Source organism: Pseudopipra pipra, chromosome 14 (assembly GCF_036250125.1).
Source record: "Pseudopipra pipra isolate bDixPip1 chromosome 14, bDixPip1.hap1, whole genome shotgun sequence".
NCBI lineage: Eukaryota > Metazoa > Chordata > Aves > Passeriformes > Pipridae > Pseudopipra > Pseudopipra pipra.
The window spans coordinates 8,711,429-8,730,340 of NC_087562.1; the positions used below are offsets into that span (position 1 = coordinate 8,711,429).

General features: G+C 40.6%; 1 protein-coding gene across 15 annotated transcripts in view; it reads left to right on the top strand.

Moving 5' to 3' along the window:
• The window catches only part of NFAT5 (nuclear factor of activated T cells 5), a 58,839-nt gene that overhangs the window by 15,027 nt on the left and 24,900 nt on the right, over window positions 1-18,912 (top strand). For 7 of the 15 annotated variants that reach the window (XM_064670450.1, XM_064670452.1, XM_064670454.1 and 4 more), the window contains exons 2-3: window positions 4,587-4,712; window positions 15,344-15,902. In XM_064670450.1, the coding sequence (XP_064526520.1) occupies window positions 4,587-4,712; window positions 15,344-15,902 (685 nt within the window). The other 8 variants (XM_064670458.1, XM_064670463.1, XM_064670460.1 and 5 more) reach the window with 8 other exon arrangements.

An 18,912-nucleotide genomic window follows, 5' to 3' on the forward strand; every position in this document is an offset into this window, starting at 1 on the left:
GACTCCTCATAGAATCTTACAGTTGTCTCCGCACCCCAAACAGGAAGCAGTTGTGTCATGTTCCCTTTGCTCCCGAAAGCTTAACTGCTCTGTTCCTAAAAATAAATGGAATCACAGCATCCTAATTAGTGAGGAGGAATGTGATGTTGCAGGTCACAAGGTGTGGTGTGTTTCTGAAAGGTCCTGTTATGCTGTGAGGATGAGGATGGGGTAGGAATTTCAGTGGTGGTGGAGATGGGGGAAGGCCGAAGCACTCAGATTTTGGTGTGGGCCCAGATGTCTGTAACTCAGCCTGGTTAGGCTGTGTGTAGAAATCCAGAAACATTCCTATCAAAGTGCAACTGTGTGTGTGCACTAAGGGGAAGTGAGTAAAACAGGAGGAGGGAGAGCTTGTATAACTTGGCCATCGTGAACCACTGGCCTTTTGCACTTGCATTGCAGTATCACCACATCAGCCTCACCTCCTGTTTTTTCTACCTTCTCAGCATTATTTTTCCTAAATCTTTCCAAGGCCTCTCCTCTCTCCCCCAAAGACAGAGCTTCTGTCATCAGCTGCTGGGACTGATCCAGATCCATGTTGACCCAAGGATATATTTTGTGTGGATGGATGGCCATGTGTCCAGGCCTGCCATAGACACCTTATGTGCAGTTGATTTAACTTAAAATGAACCGATTTCAGAGATTCAGGAAATAGTTTGGATTGGAAAGGATTTAAAACTCATCTTGTCCCACCCCCTGCCCTAGGCAGGGACACCTTCTACTGTCCCAGGTTGCTCCAAGCCCCGTCCAGCCTGGCCTTGGATACTTCCAGGGATGGGGCAGCCACAGTTGCTCTGGGCAACCTGTGCCAGGGCCTCACTACCTTCACAGGGAAGGATTTCTTCCTAAAATTTCTTCATTATTTTTTATTAATATATAAATTCTGAATGTTTTGTGCAGGTTCAAGCAGTACACAACAAAATCCTGTCTTCCTCAGATGTCAGGTGCTGTGGTGTTGGATCCTGATTGATATTTAGTGCAGTTCTGGTCCATATAACCATGTGAAATAGAATTTTCTGGACCGTCAGTGTAACTGGCAGGAAGATCAAAGTTCCAAGCAGCTGATCTCAGATGAGAGATTATGGGGGCAGGATAATCGGATAAAGGGCAGTTGAAGAAATTTGACACTTAAAATACTTTTTGTAAATCTGCTGTCCCCATGTGTCCTTGAGTTCAGGAGCAGAATTTGCAAAGCTGGGCTTGTCTAAGTGAGATAATTTGAGGAAAGATAGGAGATTTGGAAGTTTACTGTAGATAGGGTGTCTAATAACTGATTACCTAAGTGCACGTGAGGGTTTGTGTGAGGAAATGAGTGTGTGGGACTCCTGGCTGATCATTAGTGTTTTGTTATCTTGTTTATATTTCATAATAAAACCAATCCTGAAACACGTGTTCCTCGATTCCTTTGTGAAGAAAGAAAATGTGATTAGGGAAGATGTTGAGTATAAGTGGTGCTACTTCCAGAAAAAAAACCCAGGAACTTGAGCTCAACTAATCTATTTGTCAGGGGAATTTAAATCAGCAATAAATTACAAGACATTTAGTGCTGTCAGACAGCTGAAACTTCCCTCGTTGATTCAGCACTGGCTGCTGAAAGCAGGAATTCTGTCTGCGCCTTTTTTTTTTCTTGCTAATTATGTAGAAATACGTAATGATGCTGAAATGCTATTTTTGCCTTTCAGTGTAATACTGCATTTCCATAGCAGCCTTTCCCTTTAGTGGGTGTTTTCCACATAAATCAATGTAAAGTTATAGCAGAAAGTTTCAGATAGTGTTGGTGTATGTGCACACGTGTGTAAAACGTGGCGATGGAGGGGAGCTGAGCAATGGCTTCAGCTTTTAAATCCAGTGTCAGGCGGGGAGGGAGCTGTATCCTCTGGGGAAGAATTAGTTTCCTTGCGACAACTCTCATGTTTCTGGAATTTGTCAGTTTTTGCTTTAATGCTATTTATAGTGCAGCATATATAAACATTGGCCTGTGTTTAGGTGAAAACACAAAGTTTCATTTGAAGTCTGATGTGTGTAGAGCAGGTTTGTGGCTGCAAGAGTTCTTAAAGGTACCCAGGCACTTGGGATTCCTCAGGGAAGTGTTGAAAACCAGTTCAGTAAAGATGTGTTTTAGGCTGTGAAGCTGCATCTGTTCTGAGAAAAGCCAGGAGAGTTGTTTTTCTTCTGAAAGTTTGGATTTGACCATAAGCTTCTGTTATTTGTTCACAGATTCACGGAATAGTTTGAGTTGGAAGGGACCTCAAAGCTCATCCAGCCCCACCCCCTACCCTGGGCAGGGACATCTTCCACTATCCCAGGTTGCTCCAAGCCCTGTCCAACCTGGCCTTGGACACTTCCAGGGACGGGGCAGCCACAGCTTCTCTGGGTAACCTGTGCCAGGGCCTCAACACCCTCACAGGGAAGAATTTCTTCCGATCTAACTCTGCCCCCTGGCAGTGGGAAGCCATTCCCCCTTGTTCTGTCCCTCCAGGCCCTTGTCCCAAGTCCCTTTCCAGCTCTCTTGTAGCCTGTTTAGGCACTGGAAGATCTCTCTGGAGTCTTCTTTTCTCCAGGCTGGACATTCCCAGCTATCCCAGCCTAGCTTCAGAGCAGAGGGGCTCCAGCCCTTGGAGCATCTCTGTGGGCTCCTCTGGACTTGCTCCAACAACTCCATGTCTTCCCCATTCTGTCTTTAATTGCATGGTTTTGACCTCTTTTCCTCCTCATGTGTTACCCAGGAGACCTAAAGTTCCTTCCTAAGAACTTGCACCATCCTCTCGTATTTACAGCCCCCAAGGTTAGTTCCAGCCTCTTGTGCAGGTGTAGGGCTCAGCTCCAGCTTTAGCTGTGCTCTCCAGGTGTGTCAGGATAAAAGCTGGGTGTCGTAGTTACGTCCATGTTTCAAGTAACTTGGTGTTTATCAATGAAGCATGAAATTAAAGATTTGCTCTTAATGGTCTTGTGATCTTTGGGAATGTGCTTCAGTTCTAATGCTGGCTTTTCCTTCCCTCCCTCTTTATCATATTGTTGGAATTATTCACAAAGATTAGAATTGTGGATTACTGCAAAAGTCATGTGTTCCCTGAGAAAAAAATATTCTGTGGGTGTTTTGGATCTGAGCATCCCTTTAAAGCAAAAAGCTTGACAGAACTTTCGTCACTTGGAGAGTTAAAAATAAATTTCTTAAACAAAAAAAAATCCCCAAGAACCAGCCCAAAGAGAAAAGATCACAATTACTTAGTAACTTGGGATTTGGAAAGGAGCTTTTGTAATCAATACCGAATATTTTATGAGTCATGACAGAATGATGGTGATGAGCAACTCGCTTCTCAAAGATAACTTCTTGAGGGGAAAGGAATGGAAGTATATGTGTATGTTCAGTTTATATACAAAATACAAAGGTTTCTTTAGCTACAGGCACACACACACTGTTGCAATCCCTTATTTTGGGCCCCCTCACTAAACATTGTGAGTAGCAGCAGCCCCGAACACCTGTCTGTGATTTTACTCCCCTCCTGCGGGCTGTAGTGCCAGTGCCAGCCCGAGTAAAGGCCAGGGCTCATTTACCAGGGGTTGTACAAACTGCTGCACTCATGTCTGAGGAAATGCTAATGCAGCTGCTCTTCATAGTAAAAAGTGTGAACAAGTGTTGCTGGGTGTGTATCTGCCTGGGCTTTGTCTTATGTGCCTCATTTTTTACGTCCTAATGCAGTTAAAACTTTTTAGTCAACTCTGTGACTTTTCTGATTTTTACAGAATCGCTGTAAAAATTACAAATATATTTTACTTTAGGATCAATTGAGTATAATTGTTGCTCTGTAAGGGGGAAAAAAACCTTCAAAACCTGAGCTTTCCGTATCTGTCTCAAGCACCTAAATAATATTTATAAGAATTTCCTATAAAGGAGAAGTAGGGCAGTGTTACATGGATTGTTGGGAAGAAATCCTTTCCTGTGAGGGTGATGAGGCCCTGGCACAGGTTGCCCAGAGCAACTGTGGTTGCCCCATCCCTGGAAGTGTCCAAGGCCAGGTTGGACAAGGCTTGGAGCAACCTGGTCTAGTGGAAGGTGTCCCTGCCCAGGGCAGGGGGTGGGACTGGATAAACTTTGAGATCCCTTCCAACCCAAACCATTCTGGGATTCTAAGACTTTATAGGCTATTCTGGGGATGATGGTGCTTAATTAGGCTTTTTTCCTTTGGATGTCAGTTGCACAGTTGGAATTCTGAGAGCAGGTTTGTCTGTGATTCTCACCTGATGTGCTGTACATGCCCTCAGCCCCTTTGTTCTGGGTGAGAACAGTTTCTGTGGAAGTTCATGAATTATTTCTTTGTTTGAACAAGTTTGTGTCCTTTGTTTCAGTCTTGAGAATGTGTGTCTTGATGTTTGTTTTCTGAAATAACTGTTTTCCATGCTGTTAAGGTTTCCAAGCGCTTAATGTAACTTTTTCCAAAGGTTCTGAAAGGGTTGGGTTGTGGTTCGTATCTTTTAGGCAAAAACATTATTTCTTTTCTTGTACTGAACGCAAATAACTTTTTGATTAAATCCTCTTTGTTCAACAGAATCTGTCTATGACCTTCTCCCAAAGGAGCTGCAGTTACCACCTTCCAGAGAAACATCCATAGCATCCATGAGCCAAACAAGCGGTGGCGAGGCAGGTTCGCCGCCTCCAGCTGTAGTTGCTGCTGGTAAGGACTCTCCTTTATTCTGATGCTTTCTTAAGGTTTGTAACGTTCTGGCCAACATGAACAGTGCTGGCAAAGTTTTGAGTGTAAAAAAGAGCTTGTGGAGAAGTAACAGAGTTCATTCTAGGAGGATTTAGGTGATACAGTTAAACTGGGTGATCAGAATTACCAAGTATTTTATGTAAATGGTTGCTGTGGTTTTTTATATACATCTTCATAAGAAATAAATTCTCTATTGTGCTGCTCTGTTATGCCACACGGGCTGTTAACTCCTAGAATGCACTCTGTCTTCCGAGGGGATGAATCCCTGTTTGGAACTAAGGCAGAATGCTTAGTAAAAGTGAATTCTAGGTAGGATAAAAATGGAATGGGAGATGACATTTTGGACCATGAAGCTTTTACCAAAATCTAAGGAGGAAGAAAGGTCATGTTTTCCTTTGAGGCCTGAGGAAGTGTAGTATTTGAACTCCTTTCACACACAGCTCTAGTGTGATGTGTTACATTATATCCTCATGTATTTGAGGATTTTGTATGTCAGCTGGAACTGCTGTAAACTGGTCAGTTTAGTTTTTTCCTAATTGACAATATATAAAAATAAGGCATGACCTTTTAATCTTTATCTTTCTCTTACTCCCAGCCATGTTTTAGACTTAAAAGACTCTCATTGATCTTCGTTAAACACAAAAAAGTGAGGGTTTAAGGACAAAGATCTGATTGGAGATGTTAGCCTCAGTGCTGGTTTGCATCTGGAATTCTTCTCGTTATCCTGTATATATTAGTAAATATCTGTGCATTGAGGAAAAAATACCATTTTTCTCCCTGTAGGTGCATCTTTTGTTTTTTTTTTCATAATTTGATCCCCATATTTCTTACAAGGTCATGTTCCACTTTCCTAATTGGCCTGAAATTGTTTCTTGAGAGAAAAATGTCTGTTTTTAAGATAAGGATTCAGATAGCTGTATTATTCCTTTTTCTCTCTCTCTCTGAGTTCATATGCATAAAATGTTTGTGTGAGAATGTTTCCCAGATTTGCATGGTCCAGGAATCCTGATCAGAACCTGAAGTGGTTGTAGACTTGTCAGAGAAACTTTACAGCACTGCTCACCATTCATGTTTTGCCAGACCTCTCCTGAGAGAACCTGTGGATTTAACTGTGCACAGTGGAACTTGGTCATTGAAAGAATTTCATGGTTTATTATATTGAAAGGATTTGATGGTTTCATATCACTTATTAAAAAAGTAATTTGGGCATGTATTTCTAAAACCAAGATGCTTAATGATGGGTTTGGTTCGCAGACAGCAGCAACCAAATCTTGTAGAATCATCTAAAAAACAAGTGAAGAAAAAACCCCACAAACCCTGTTACACTATAAATCCACAGACAGACCTGAACTGCTAATTAATTCTGTATCTAACAGAAAAGACTTAAAAACTTGAATGGAACTAAATGTCTGTTACCTCCAGGTATTTAGTGTCTGCTAACAGCCAGTCCAGCCCCTTTAAAAAAATTAAGAAAGACTTAGGTGTGTTTGGGTTAAACTGCAGCACAAGAACAAAAAAATGCAAATATTAGTGTTGAGGTGTTTTGTTAACCCTGAAAAGAGACCTGCTTGTTCTCCTACAAGCACTTTTCAGTGTCAGAGACTATGTTGGTTCACAAAGACTGAGCTGATGCCAAATTGAGAGGTGGGGATGTTCAGCCTGAAGAAGAGAAGGCTCCAGGGAGACCTTAGAGCCCCTTGCAGTGCCTAAAGGGGCTCCAAGAGAGCTGGGGAGGGACTTTGGAGCCAGTGAAATTCCTGGGTGCATTAAAATCTGGACCAGAAGCATTAAGCACAAGCAACTACACTTCTCCAAATTGTTAAAATTGTGATTAGAACCCCCAGCCAACCTGACAAAACCCCAGACAGAGCAAAGACCAGTTCTGTTTTCAGTTCTGATGACACTGCCCACTAAGCAAGGGCCACGATGAATGTGGCAGTGTTTGTTCTGTGTTCTTGCTGTAGCTGTACCTTGTTTGTAGATAAAAGGGTGTTTCCCTGTTTTCTTTATCGTTTTAGGATTTCTTCAGTGTCTTTGAAAAGTTGCCACCACTTTTTCAAGCCCTGTCGCCATGTCTCGAGTAGTAACAAGAGGTCTGGCTGGGCTGGGCTCTGATTTCTTAAAAGGAAAATCAGCCCAGGCTTTGTGCATGCCTAGTGATTATACAGGGAAACAAATATATATTTTACATTCATATTTTAAGAGTGACTATTCATTTGCATACATCAAGTGCTTACTTTTAGACTGTAGGCAAATTTTTGAGGAGCTGACACTGTAAAGGAACAGGGTGAGGAGGAAGGACTTTGGCAACCTGGTGTTCTGTATCTGAAATATTTCCCTTGTCTTGTGTAAGTCTTTCTGGTTTTAATTTTTATGTCAGCTCTTAATTTGCTCTAAGACCTCCTTTTTTGGGAAATGAGAGGGAAATGATAGTTCAGTCTCCACAGTGTTGTAGGTAATCTCATTTAGTCATTTTTAAAAGAAAAGAAAGAAAAGGCTAATTGGAACTGCAGGCTGCAGTGTGTGTAGAAATCATTTCCAGATATGATTACTCTGGATAATGAGAGAATTCTATGACAGAGAATGATCCAAAGTGGTGAGAGCTTTTTACTATTCCTGTAGTAGTTAACACAGTTTGTTCTCTGCTTCCCAAAACACAGAGTAAGGCAATATCTGGCTGAAATTCAGCTTACTCGAGGCTTTTCTATCACCTTGCTTATGGGTTTTTGCCCATATAAACTGCATTATAGGTGAGAAATACTGCTGCAGTTAAGTCCTGGTTTTTTTGGAGGAGCAGGATGGGCTGCTTTTAGCAGTGATGACCTCGCAGGGACAGACTTCTGGTTCTTCTTCCATTTGGAAATTTGTTTTGTGATTTACAGAACAGTTGTAAGAGTATGAAAATGGAATGTTGCTGATTGGATTTTCATTAATTTGTTAATAGATGTATATCTCCTATTCATTAATCCAGACAAAAGAGGTGTTACCCACTCTCTGAATATCAAACAGGCAAGTGTAATTTCTTAGGACTCTGGGATTTTGAGCTGCTGTCTCAAGCTTTTAATTCTGTCGTTCTTCTGGAAAGCAGAAGGGAGGGAAAGGATCTGCTTTTACCTCTGGAAACCGTTCTCTGTGCTCACTACTTGAATTACAAGTGTCTTTGTTCAGGGGACAGGAAAAGAAGGATTTTGCCTGGTGCAGCGGCATAAACACATTAAATATGAATCATCTTCCAGACTCTTGAATTGCATGAGGGTGTCATGCTGAGAAATGTCATTGTAAGCTGTGCCTGGAGATCTCTTATATGAAATAAATGTGCCTGATGCTTTCCTCATGCTTCTGCAGAGTGTGAGCTCCATTTGCAAGGAGGGATGTTTGAGTCTCTTCAGTCGGTTCTGAAAGGTTGAACAATTTTTGGGTGTTGATCAAGACACATTGAACCTCCAAATGCTTAAAATTCACTCTGCTAATTTAAGTCCTTTCTCAAAGGACTGGTAGGTAACACCTGATTCTTGTCTTTTGGGGATGATCAGGAGTATTTTTTACCATATTCTTTAAACAAGTGTTGCTTTTCCATCTTTTATCTCCAATACCAGGAATGCTGAAATCTTCTGAACCTCAATGAACTGTTACAGAAACTCCCTTCCTGCTCCTCATCCCTTGTTCTTCCTGCAGCAAATCTTGGAATAAGCTGCTTCAGCTTGTTGATCTCTCAAACTGCTCTTCATTTCCCACAGAGGCAAATATGTATATATTTCCATATTTTTTATATTGCTCTTCAGTTTCCAGTTCGTAATCTCCAGTGGTTTTCTCCAGAGTGGTGTTCTTGCTGTAGCAAAAGGGGAACAGATTTTATGCCACTGAAGTGTAATGTATTTACTGATCTCTCTTTTTTTTCTTTTTTTTTTTTTTTTTTTGCATTCTCCACATCGGGGTACAGTTAATCTGTGATGTAGTGAGGTTTTCTGGCTCCCAAACATCCGTAGTTGTATCCTTGGAGAATTAGGTAAATGATAAAGCTTTGCCTTTTTTTCATCAGGCTTTTTTTTTATGCTGCTTCTTAATTAAAGGGACAATCTGCTTGTCCCAAACAGATGTAATTGGCTTTTTTGATCAGAGTTGTTACTGCAGTATTGCCATTAGCATTTTTGGTTATTTTAATTATGAAAATAAGGCTTTACTTCTCAGTTGCTACTGTAGAGATATGGATAAGGTTACCTGAATCATCTCTGGGGTGGACACTGGGTGCTAAAGGCTCACGTTTTCTGCTGCCAAAATAAGGCTTTTTCAACATTCTCAAACTAAAGATTCTAATAAAGCCTCAAAATGGAGATGGGTTTGTTTTGGTTTGGTTTTCCCTGAGTGGCTAGAGCCAGACTTCTTCATTTTTATTTTTAATGAAAATATTTTGTCCATTTATCATCCTTCCTGGTGTCATTAGTCAGTTTTTCCTGTTGATGCAGAGATAATGACCAGAGATTTCAAAGGGGATCTCAGTGCTGGTACCAGTTCTGTTATCCTGGCCTTGTGATTGCTCGTTGTAAACAAATGAGCAGAAAAAAATATTCTTCTTTGTAGTTGGTCTCCAATGCCTGTAAAAACTTCCATTTCTTTGTAGGCTTTTCTCTTCCTCTTCCTCCCACCCTCCCAGTTGGAAATGCCTTCCTGTCATTTCCTAGGAGGATGTCTTCCAGGGATTTCTGTCTGCGGCTTCAGCCGTGGGTCAGACACTTCTCTCTTACAGAATGAATTTCAACCAGACCTTAATGCTTGTTAAAAGCTCATCTTCCTGGTGCTGTGCATTGGTTTAAGTGTTTCTTCTGGAAGGACCATGTCAGGAGAGGTTGGGCTGCGATTAGGTTCAGCTCAGGGGAGTGGAAAGGTTCCTTCATCATGCTAAAGGGTCTCCTGGTGACAAGTCATAGCTGGGAAATGCCAAAGGAAAAGTTTTGCTTTCTGTTTCCATTTTGTGGAAACTCTTTAGACATGTTATCTGCAATTCAGTTAGAATGTTCTAGTAGTGTGGAGTTGTCTGTGTGTTAAGTGCATTCCTACTCCACGAGCTTCCTTAGAATTCCATATAAAGGATTGTATCAGTGTACATGTCTAGTTCATATCTTCTTCCTAAATTAAGATAATTTTCAGTCTTCCTGCATTTCAAATAGTCAGTAAACCCAATTTTCCAGAACTGCTCAATCAAACACAAGTTGTTACATTATTCCAAGAGATTTTTTTACAATTTCTTGCATGAAATGGCTCCTGTTATTAGGTCAGAAAGACTTGAGAACTACTTCCTGACAAGAGAATTCCCTGTTCCTTAAGGAATAGTTGAAAACCAAGACTGTGAGGGTCAAGTACAGTACTATTTGGGCACCTCTGCTGTAGCAGTACTGAAGGTGTTGTGAACACCATGAGGAGTTCTGAATTTCTTAGGAAAAAAAAACCACTCTGTATTTAAAAGATAAAATAGTCTGTCTCTTAAATTGAGGTTCTTTGCCGGATCCATCAATCCTGACTTCCTCATACAGGGTACAGCTGGGGAGAGAGCTGATGAGTGACAGGTAGAGCTTGGAGAGCAGCTGAGATTCCCAGAGTTCTGCCTGCTTGGAATCAGCCTTTTAGCTTTGAGTGGGAAGGATCTAAGATCCGTGGAATTGGTGTGTGTGAGCCACTAACAAAAGTTCTACTTAGATACCTAAACTTGAGTGTTAATTGAATAATGGGAGTAATTTATAACAAAACCATTGATTAATGTATTTACCCAAAGTATAATAAATACACTGCTTGGGTCAGCATGGGAATGTAAAGGGGAATTTACACTGTGGGGCTTAATGTAAATTAAATTAACCTACCTATCTTGAATCTGAGTGTGTTTAATAACTGGTGAATTGGATTGCTTTATGATATTTGCTGGGATGCTAGTTTTTTTCTCTATTAATACACTTAACTTGCATTCTAGCTTCGCCATTCAGAGACAGGCATCGAGTGGTGGGTTGTGTGACAGTGTCTGTCAATAGTGAAGACAAATAGTGCCAGAGACACTTAACCCATCCAATCTCACCCAGGGTATAGGTCGGTCTTGTTTTCAGACTTCTTCATAAGTCTCTTTTCTTTCTTTCTTTTTTTTTTTTTTTTATTATTTTTAATTTTTTTTGTTTTATTTCTGAATAGTGGATTGATACTGATTTGAAACTAAAGTTTTTGGAAAAAGTTTTTGACATGACATCAGTAATACAAGAAGAAGAAAAGTAGAACCCCAAGTTTGGCATGTGAGGTGTTGAAAGCAGGTTTGCAGCCACTTTGTAAGTTCTGGGTTTTACCTTTAAAACCTTTGACAACACAAGGGTTGATGGTGGAAATTTTGCACAGTTTCCTTCTGGGTTTGCCTTGAAATTGTTCTTCTGTATCTAGGGGTTCAAATAAAGCAATTAACATACAAAATCTCATCAAGAAAATGACGTGTTGGATAAATTAATACATTTATTAAAAGTTGTACTTCACATATTAAACTTATACACCACCTAATTCTCACCCTGGGGTGAGGTTTCATTTTGGACACTTGTTTTCTGCACAGAGTGTAGGGGATTACGTGGGATGCAGGGGAGGCCCTGAGAGAAAAATTAGTTCTTTAATGGCTTTTTGCTTGTCCTGGCTGTCCAAGCACAGGTGGCTGAAAAACTTGTGAAACCAGAAATATCTCCAGTTTATTTACCTTTGCATTTTAAACTCTCCAGCCTGGGAAATTACTTACTTTTGCAATTAAAAAAAAAAAGGTCATCAGGGCACTGTTTGTTTCTTTTTGAGGACTTGATAATCCTTGTTGTATTTAAGGATATTTGAAAAGAATGAACAAGAATTTCATGATTGGCTCCACAGAAATGTTACCTAAAAAGACTCTCTCAGTGCCAAGTAGTGATTTTTTTTTCTCTCCTGCCTTTCAGACCTTTTTCTTAGAGGCTGAATGCCTTGTTTGTCTTCACAAGAGAGTAGGATATGGAAAATCTGTCATTGCCTTAGTTGCTAATGCAGGAGGTAAAAAATTTTTATTTTATGGTACTAGAAGGAAAAAGCCTGCCCTCGTTTCCTCACAGGGAGCAAACCTCTTTACTATGTGTTCCCTTAGTTTTAGGCCTGATATTCTGCCTCTTTTAGGGAGAAAAAGCTTGTAGGACAGGCAACAAAATCTGAATTACTTATTTCAGTTCCCTTATGTGTTACAGCGATGGCAACAAAGAGGTTCGGGAGGTTTAGTTTCAACAGTGATCACAGTTGCTCTAATGTGAAATATTCCTTTCTCTCATTTTTTATTGAAAAAAGGAAAATACCCACTTTGTGATGCTGGTGAACATTCCATTTCTAATCCTGAGGCTGCACATTTGCCATGACAAGCACTTGGCTTCTCTTCAGTGTTGTTGCTCTGAAAGCAAGTTTGATTTCGAGGCTGTGTTAAATTAAATATATTCAGTCTTCTATTGCAAAATGTACCTACTCACCTAAAAACCATATATATCTTTGTCATTGCACGCACTGTTAAATTGCAAATAAAAGAGCCACCTGTAACAATTCCCATTAATATGTGTCTAAAGAAAGTAAAATAACAGGAGCGCTCAAAGTATGTGGCAAAGGTGTGTGTGTGTATGCTCTCACCTTTTAAAGCAGCACCAGCTAAGTTAGAATAACTGAGGGTTTTTTTTTCCCCCAAGAAATCTCCATTGGGTGTCAGATACAAATGTCCCTGGCTTCGGAATAAAATGAGAAAACGAAATGGGAGCCATGTAAAATACAGTTAATTCATTACAGTAACTTGGTGAATTCTTATTTGATTGACCCAATTTATTTATTAGTTCAAAGGAAGATGAGTTGGCTCAAGGCCTGCAGACTGAGAAAACATAGATTTCGTTATGTTTCTTAGTATTTGCATAACTTAAAATGTTACTGAAGCAATTACTAATTTATCCCCCCAAACAGATTTTAAATTTGTGTCTTCGACTGTTCCAATACAGCCAGTTTATTCCATTTGCTATAATATTTATCATACTTTCTTATATATGTTTACTTATTTTAACTGAGGATACAGTGGCCTTTACATTCCTTAAAACACTTGCATATTTATGGCTGGTAATGGCAGTACTTTATTATATAAGGCTAAAGAGAGGTTTTCTTGCCATTACTGCTTAATTCGGGATTATTTCCATAATCTAATTTTGTCATTCCAGAGGGGTGTCTCTGGTAAATGGAGGAGAATGTAACCAATTTATAATGGGCAATGTTTATTTAATTTTAAAAAGTATAAAAACCCACATACACATATTCATGCATATAAATTCTTCTTAGCTTCTAGGAAAAAAAAAAAGGAGGAGAAACTGTTTTGGAGAGGGGTAGTGAATGGTAACACCTTCAATATTGCACAGTGCTGCACCCTAAACCAGCACTGCCATCACGAGCTCTTTTAGCTTTGTGCTCAAAAGCGTTTTATTTAGTGATGTATTTATTTTTTTCCCTAGGAAAGTGAGGGAAAAGTGCAATCCTGGCCAGGAGATGCATTGAAGCACTTGCTGAGCGGGGTGAGCTCAGTGCTTGCTGTGCCTGTTCCATGCAGAACATGTTCTGGTTCTCTTTGAGGGTGTCAATGATGAATGGAAACTAATTCAATTTACCAAAACAAACATCCCCAATAGCAACGGGCTTTCTCAACTCAAAGTGGCTGCAAATCAGCTCCTAAATATTGTCACTGAAATGAATATCTAGATTTAATAGTTCTTGCCAATCCTATAACTGTTTTTGAAAGAAGCATTGCATTAATGCATGATATAGAAAGGAGAAATTTGCCTTTAAATTGGAATGCAAAGTGACTGAATTGTCCAGTTTCAGCCACTGTATTTGCCAAAGAACAAACTGGGAAATGGAACTGGTATCATTCAGCTGCTCCTGGTTCACTGGGAGGTTTGGGGAAGGTGATAAAAGCAGAATAGTTTATCGATAAACTGTAATGGCCACTAAATTTTACAGTCTGAAGTGATGTAGCTTTGCTTTTACATTCATTTAGCACAGAAAAGCTGTAAAAAAACCAGTTTAAAAATTCTTTATCATCAGTCATTGATACCACCAGTCATTCCAAGTAGGTGGATTTATGGTAAGGTTGGCTGAGTTTTACTGTTAACTAAATATATATCGTGGCTGAAAATACTTTATTCTGCTACTTTTAACTAGGTAAAATGTGATAAAATAGTCTGACTGTCCCTAAACCTTTTAGACTTGGGAGTTTAACATAATATTTTGGATTTTAAAAAAATCCCACGCAGCAAAAAGGAAAACATCATATTCTTCTTAATGATAGGGATTACCTGCCTGACAGCAGTAACTAGCTGAACAAACACATTGTATAATTATGTATATATTTAATGTACAATGTGTTCCAAAATTAGGTTATTTCAGTGGTTCTGGTTTATCAGGTGTGGGCAGCAGTGCATAAACCAGGATGATCTTCCCCCAAGAAGCTGAAATCTGACTATAAAATTCAGTTCAGTTATTCCTCAGTGAGCTACAGGTGATTGAAATAAATAAATAAATAAAACCCTACATTTGCCCATCCTGCTTCCTCTGGAATGTTTAACCCATGTATTCAGCTGATTTGTCCATTAAAATCTTCCTTGGCAGCAGTTATGGTGTTCTCCAGAAATCTTCAGGGGTTTGTTTTAATAATTTCTAAACCAGATTGAGCTGTGAGACCTCTGGAGACTTCACACGGTGTTGGAAATCTCCTGCTTAATAGGAATTTTTCAGAGGTCTGTCCCAAGCTGTCTCTGTGTATGGGACTGTAAAGTCTGAGAGAAATCAGTCTCAGGGACTGGAAAAGTCAAATTACAGAAATTCCCTGTCCTTGGATCAGTGTGTCACCAACACAGATGTTTCAGCCCTGTTTTGAACCTTCACAATCCACAGCTCACTCATAGTGACTGATACCAGTTCCATTTTGCCTACCAACTCAGTTGATTTTATATTTTATTTCTCATTTATGATGGAATAATCAGCAGCTCTTTTTCTCATTTATTTTCTCATATTTTTATTCCAGGATTTGCCTCTGAAGCAGGGAGTGTCTGCATTAAAAATGACCTGTAGTTCTCTGCTTCATAGGTTAGAAACTTATTTTAATATTTTGTGGCTAAGCACAGTCCCGTCTTTTTCAAAAAAAAAAATTAAAAATTTCCAACAATAAATGGTTTAATTGGCATTGAATGTGGATTTATAAGCATTTTGCTTTGGGGCTATTTTAGATGAAATGGCTTCTACACCAATAATTAGTCCAGCTGAGGCGATGAAAGCTCTGTTTACTCGCAGCCATTTGTATGAATTAACATTAAGTCATAAAAATTTGATTACAGTGGATCGTGCTAAGACTCGTTTGGACATTTCCAAAGTATTGGCTAGGCTGTGTTGCTTTAAGCACTTCCATTCTAAAACGTAACCAAATTCCAAACATTTCTTGGGGGAAAGCAATCGGTTCCTAAATCACCTTGATTTCTCTGGGACTGCTATAGCCAGCACAGCCCCCGCCGCGGCTCCGGTATTTACTTGTGAATTGTACACCGCAGATGCTTCTTCAGCTCCTTCCTCTTCCTCCATGGGCGGTGCTTGCAGCTCCTTTACCACCTCTTCCAGTCCTACCATTTACTCTACCTCAGTCACCGACAGCAAGGCTATGCAAGTGGAGAGCTGCTCCTCAGCCGTGGGGGTAAGTACCCGAGGGGTAAGTGACCAGCAGATAACCAGTAACACAGCCCAGCAGCAACAGTCAACGCCGCGGCGCCACACAGTCCTGTACATCTCGCCACCACCCGAGGACCTGCTGGACAACAGTCGGATGTCCTGCCAGGATGAGGGCTGTGCACTGGAGTCAGAACAGAGCTGCAGTATGTGGATGGAGGATTCACCCTCCAACTTCAGTAACATGAGTACCAGTTCCTACAATGATAACACTGAGGTGCCACGTAAATCGCGCAAACGCAACCCAAAGCAGAGGCCAGGGATCAAACGCCGAGATTGTGAAGAGTCCAACATGGATATCTTTGATGCCGACAGTGCCAAAGCGCCTCACTATGTCCTTTCTCAGCTCAGCACGGACAGCAAAGGCAACTCAAAAGCAGGAAATGGGTTGGTATCTGCTTTTTTTTTGTTTTGTTTTGTTTTAAGAAAAAAAGTTCTATCTCCATATGTAAACCCAAACTAATAAAAGTCCTCTCGTGCCCTGGCCAATGTTCTGTTCGGGTTCTCACATAAACCCCCTTCCTTCTCTGCTGTCCTTGCCATGTCCTAGCCCAGCATAAGTTCTTCTTTCCCCTCAAAGCTGTGGCTGCCCCATCCCTGGAAGTGTCCAAGGCCAGGTTGGATGGGGAGCAACCTGGTCTAGTGGAAGGTGACCCTGCCCATGGCGGGGGGGTGGAACTGGATCTCTTTAAAGTTCCTTCCAACCCAAACCATTCCATAATTCTGTGCTAAGATCTCATTAGACTTGTTAATCTTTATTTAGAAGATAAAGCTAAACTTCCCTGCAGCAATTAAACTCAGCACTGATGAGCTCATTTGTGTTCTTTAAGTGAAATTCCCGAAAGGCCACACAATTCCATTTATAAAATAGCAGTGAAAATGTATTTAAAAAGAAAGGCGGAGTGGAGTGGGTGCACCCTAAATGTGAATGGTTTTTTGCAGGATTTTATGTGAGGATTTCAGTCTGTACACTTCACCTACTTCTGTTTGTCTCTTTATTTATCAAATAGAGAGAGGAATGGGAGTAGAAGTTAATGGTTAATGGCTCATTAGGATTTCTCATCATCTAAATTAACACGTGCTTTACTTTTTATGAAATGTTAAGACAAATATGGGGAACCAGATTTTATTTTTGCCTTGTGAGCTCACTTCTGTATTTGATTTTTTCAGAAATAAATCTCTAATCCTGTTTCTCTCTGTGCTTCTGGGTCATGTGCGTGTGTCTGCGTGGGCACACCTGGGTGGTGGCTTCTCATCTCCCACTTCACACTGTTCACTGAATGCATTTCAGTAGCTGCTTAAAGAGGAAAAATCCATCAGTTTGCAAGAGTGTGTTGATACATTTCTTCTTTTTATTTTATTTTTTAACTTGTTGCTTCTTTAGTACTTTTAAGGTGGTCAAATGGATAGCTTTGGCTCTTTTATTTGGGGCTTTTTTGGGGGCAGGAGTGTATTTTGTTTTTACTTTTATGTCTGTGCTTGCAGTACGTTCTGATGTTCATCACAGCAACGGGGAATATTAAAATTTGACTGATGGCAAAGATGATGAACTTCTCCCATTCCAAAGGGAAAGAGCCTGGAGTCTGTGTTCCCAGGGTCAGTGCAGTTCCATACTTAAAATTTCACTGTGAGAAAGCAATTCCAAGAACCTTTCCTGAGTGTGCTGGTGCTTCCCCAGGCTCAGCAGGAGGAGTGGAGCTGAGTGGGAACATTGACTTTCCTTGGGGTCTTCTGGGGTCTCCACACAGGCACTGCTCTATCCTTGGCTGCTCTGGTTTTCACCAGCCAAAATAGATGATAATAAAGTAAAATATTAGTACCTGGTAGAGCCCAGGAAGCTTGGAATGAGGAAAGTGCCTCCCCCAGCTCCTGGGGACCAGGCTCTCCCTTACATAGGGAAAAGCTTTATGGAAAAGCAAGAGCTGTGCAACTGTAAAGGTGATCTCGGGGCAGAAAAGGGAGGTTTAGTAAACTCTGGAATGATACATGAGGTCTCAGTCTAAAAACAGAACAAGTCTGTAACATCCCTGAAAACTTCAAGGGTGAGCAGTGAACAGCCCTCAGTTCTGTGAATGCAGAGGGGAGAAAGCAGAATTCTTTTCCCCACACAGGCCAGACTGAACTACAGGAAAACTCTTAGGTAACAGAATTGTCCCTTGAAATGAACGCTCTTTCAAGGGGTAAGAAAGTGGCCAAGATCTTAGAAAACTTCATTTTGCCGTTGGAATATGGAGATTTGGCATTACAAATCTGGGTCACCGTAGTGACTGGGGGTTTTAAACTTCCCAGCCTGGTGGAGTTCGGCCAAGGGAGTTCAGTTACTTTTGGCTTTCAGAACAGAGCAAGGAGAGCAGCTGTGTTCCGTGGGGAATGGAAATGGCATTGGCCTCTAAAGAGACTTCTACGCAGTTGTCTGTAAAGGCCAGGAAGAGAAAGAATATATTCCTGTGGAAACTTGGAATTTGTGAAGGCCTTTTTAGAAGGGATGAATTGATGGTGATTTAGGGCAGGGGCTCAGGTTTCCAATGGGCTTGGTCTCACTTTCGCTTTCAGCTCTGCCCTGGGAACAGCCCTGAGGGCAGGACCAGGCCAAACTTCACTCAGGAGATCTGTTCCAATGGCCTTGGGATTTGCCAGTTATATTTATTTTCTTAAAAAAAAAAAAGAAGTGCTAGATTAGAGGAAACATTGTCTGGTAACAGTTAAATTAATAAATACGTGTGCATGAAATGTTTTGTACAGGTGTGAATATTAGCAATATGGATAAACTGAATTAAAAGGATGTATAAATTATATATCCTTGTAATCTGAGAAGAAAGACCACGCAGTAGCTCTGATGAAGGCTTTAAATGGCTCTCAGGTTCAGCTAATCTGATTGAAAGTAACGATTAATTTTCTAGAGAAAAGACTTTAAAATAATTGTGGGGAGCATCTCTTTGCTTAAATATGATACTGTATAAAACAATTTGTTGAGAATTAAGGTAATTGGGATTTATGAGTAAAGTACTCTTGGAGAGACAACAGTGTTAATGTCACACTGCTAAAACATGACATTTTGAGTGTAAAGGTGGATTTAATTTTGATGGCTGGCTCTCCAATGCTTCCCTTCAAAATTCAACTATACCACAGCCTTCCCTATTAGTTTACAGAGCTGGAACTTCCCGGTGTGACAGGGTCAGAGTGAGCAATTCCTGTGGTGTTTTCCATGGAGCGTTCCCTGTGCCAAGGTGTCCCCTGGCTCCCAGGCCTGGCATTGGGAAGGATGCAGTGGTGTTGCCATTGCTGAGGCTGCCCAGCATTCTTTCTCGCTTTCCCTGTGAGAAGCTGAGGGGTTTATTTTAAAATTCTAAGTAATAAAAATGAAAATATATTGACTGAAAATTGGTAAATGTATTCC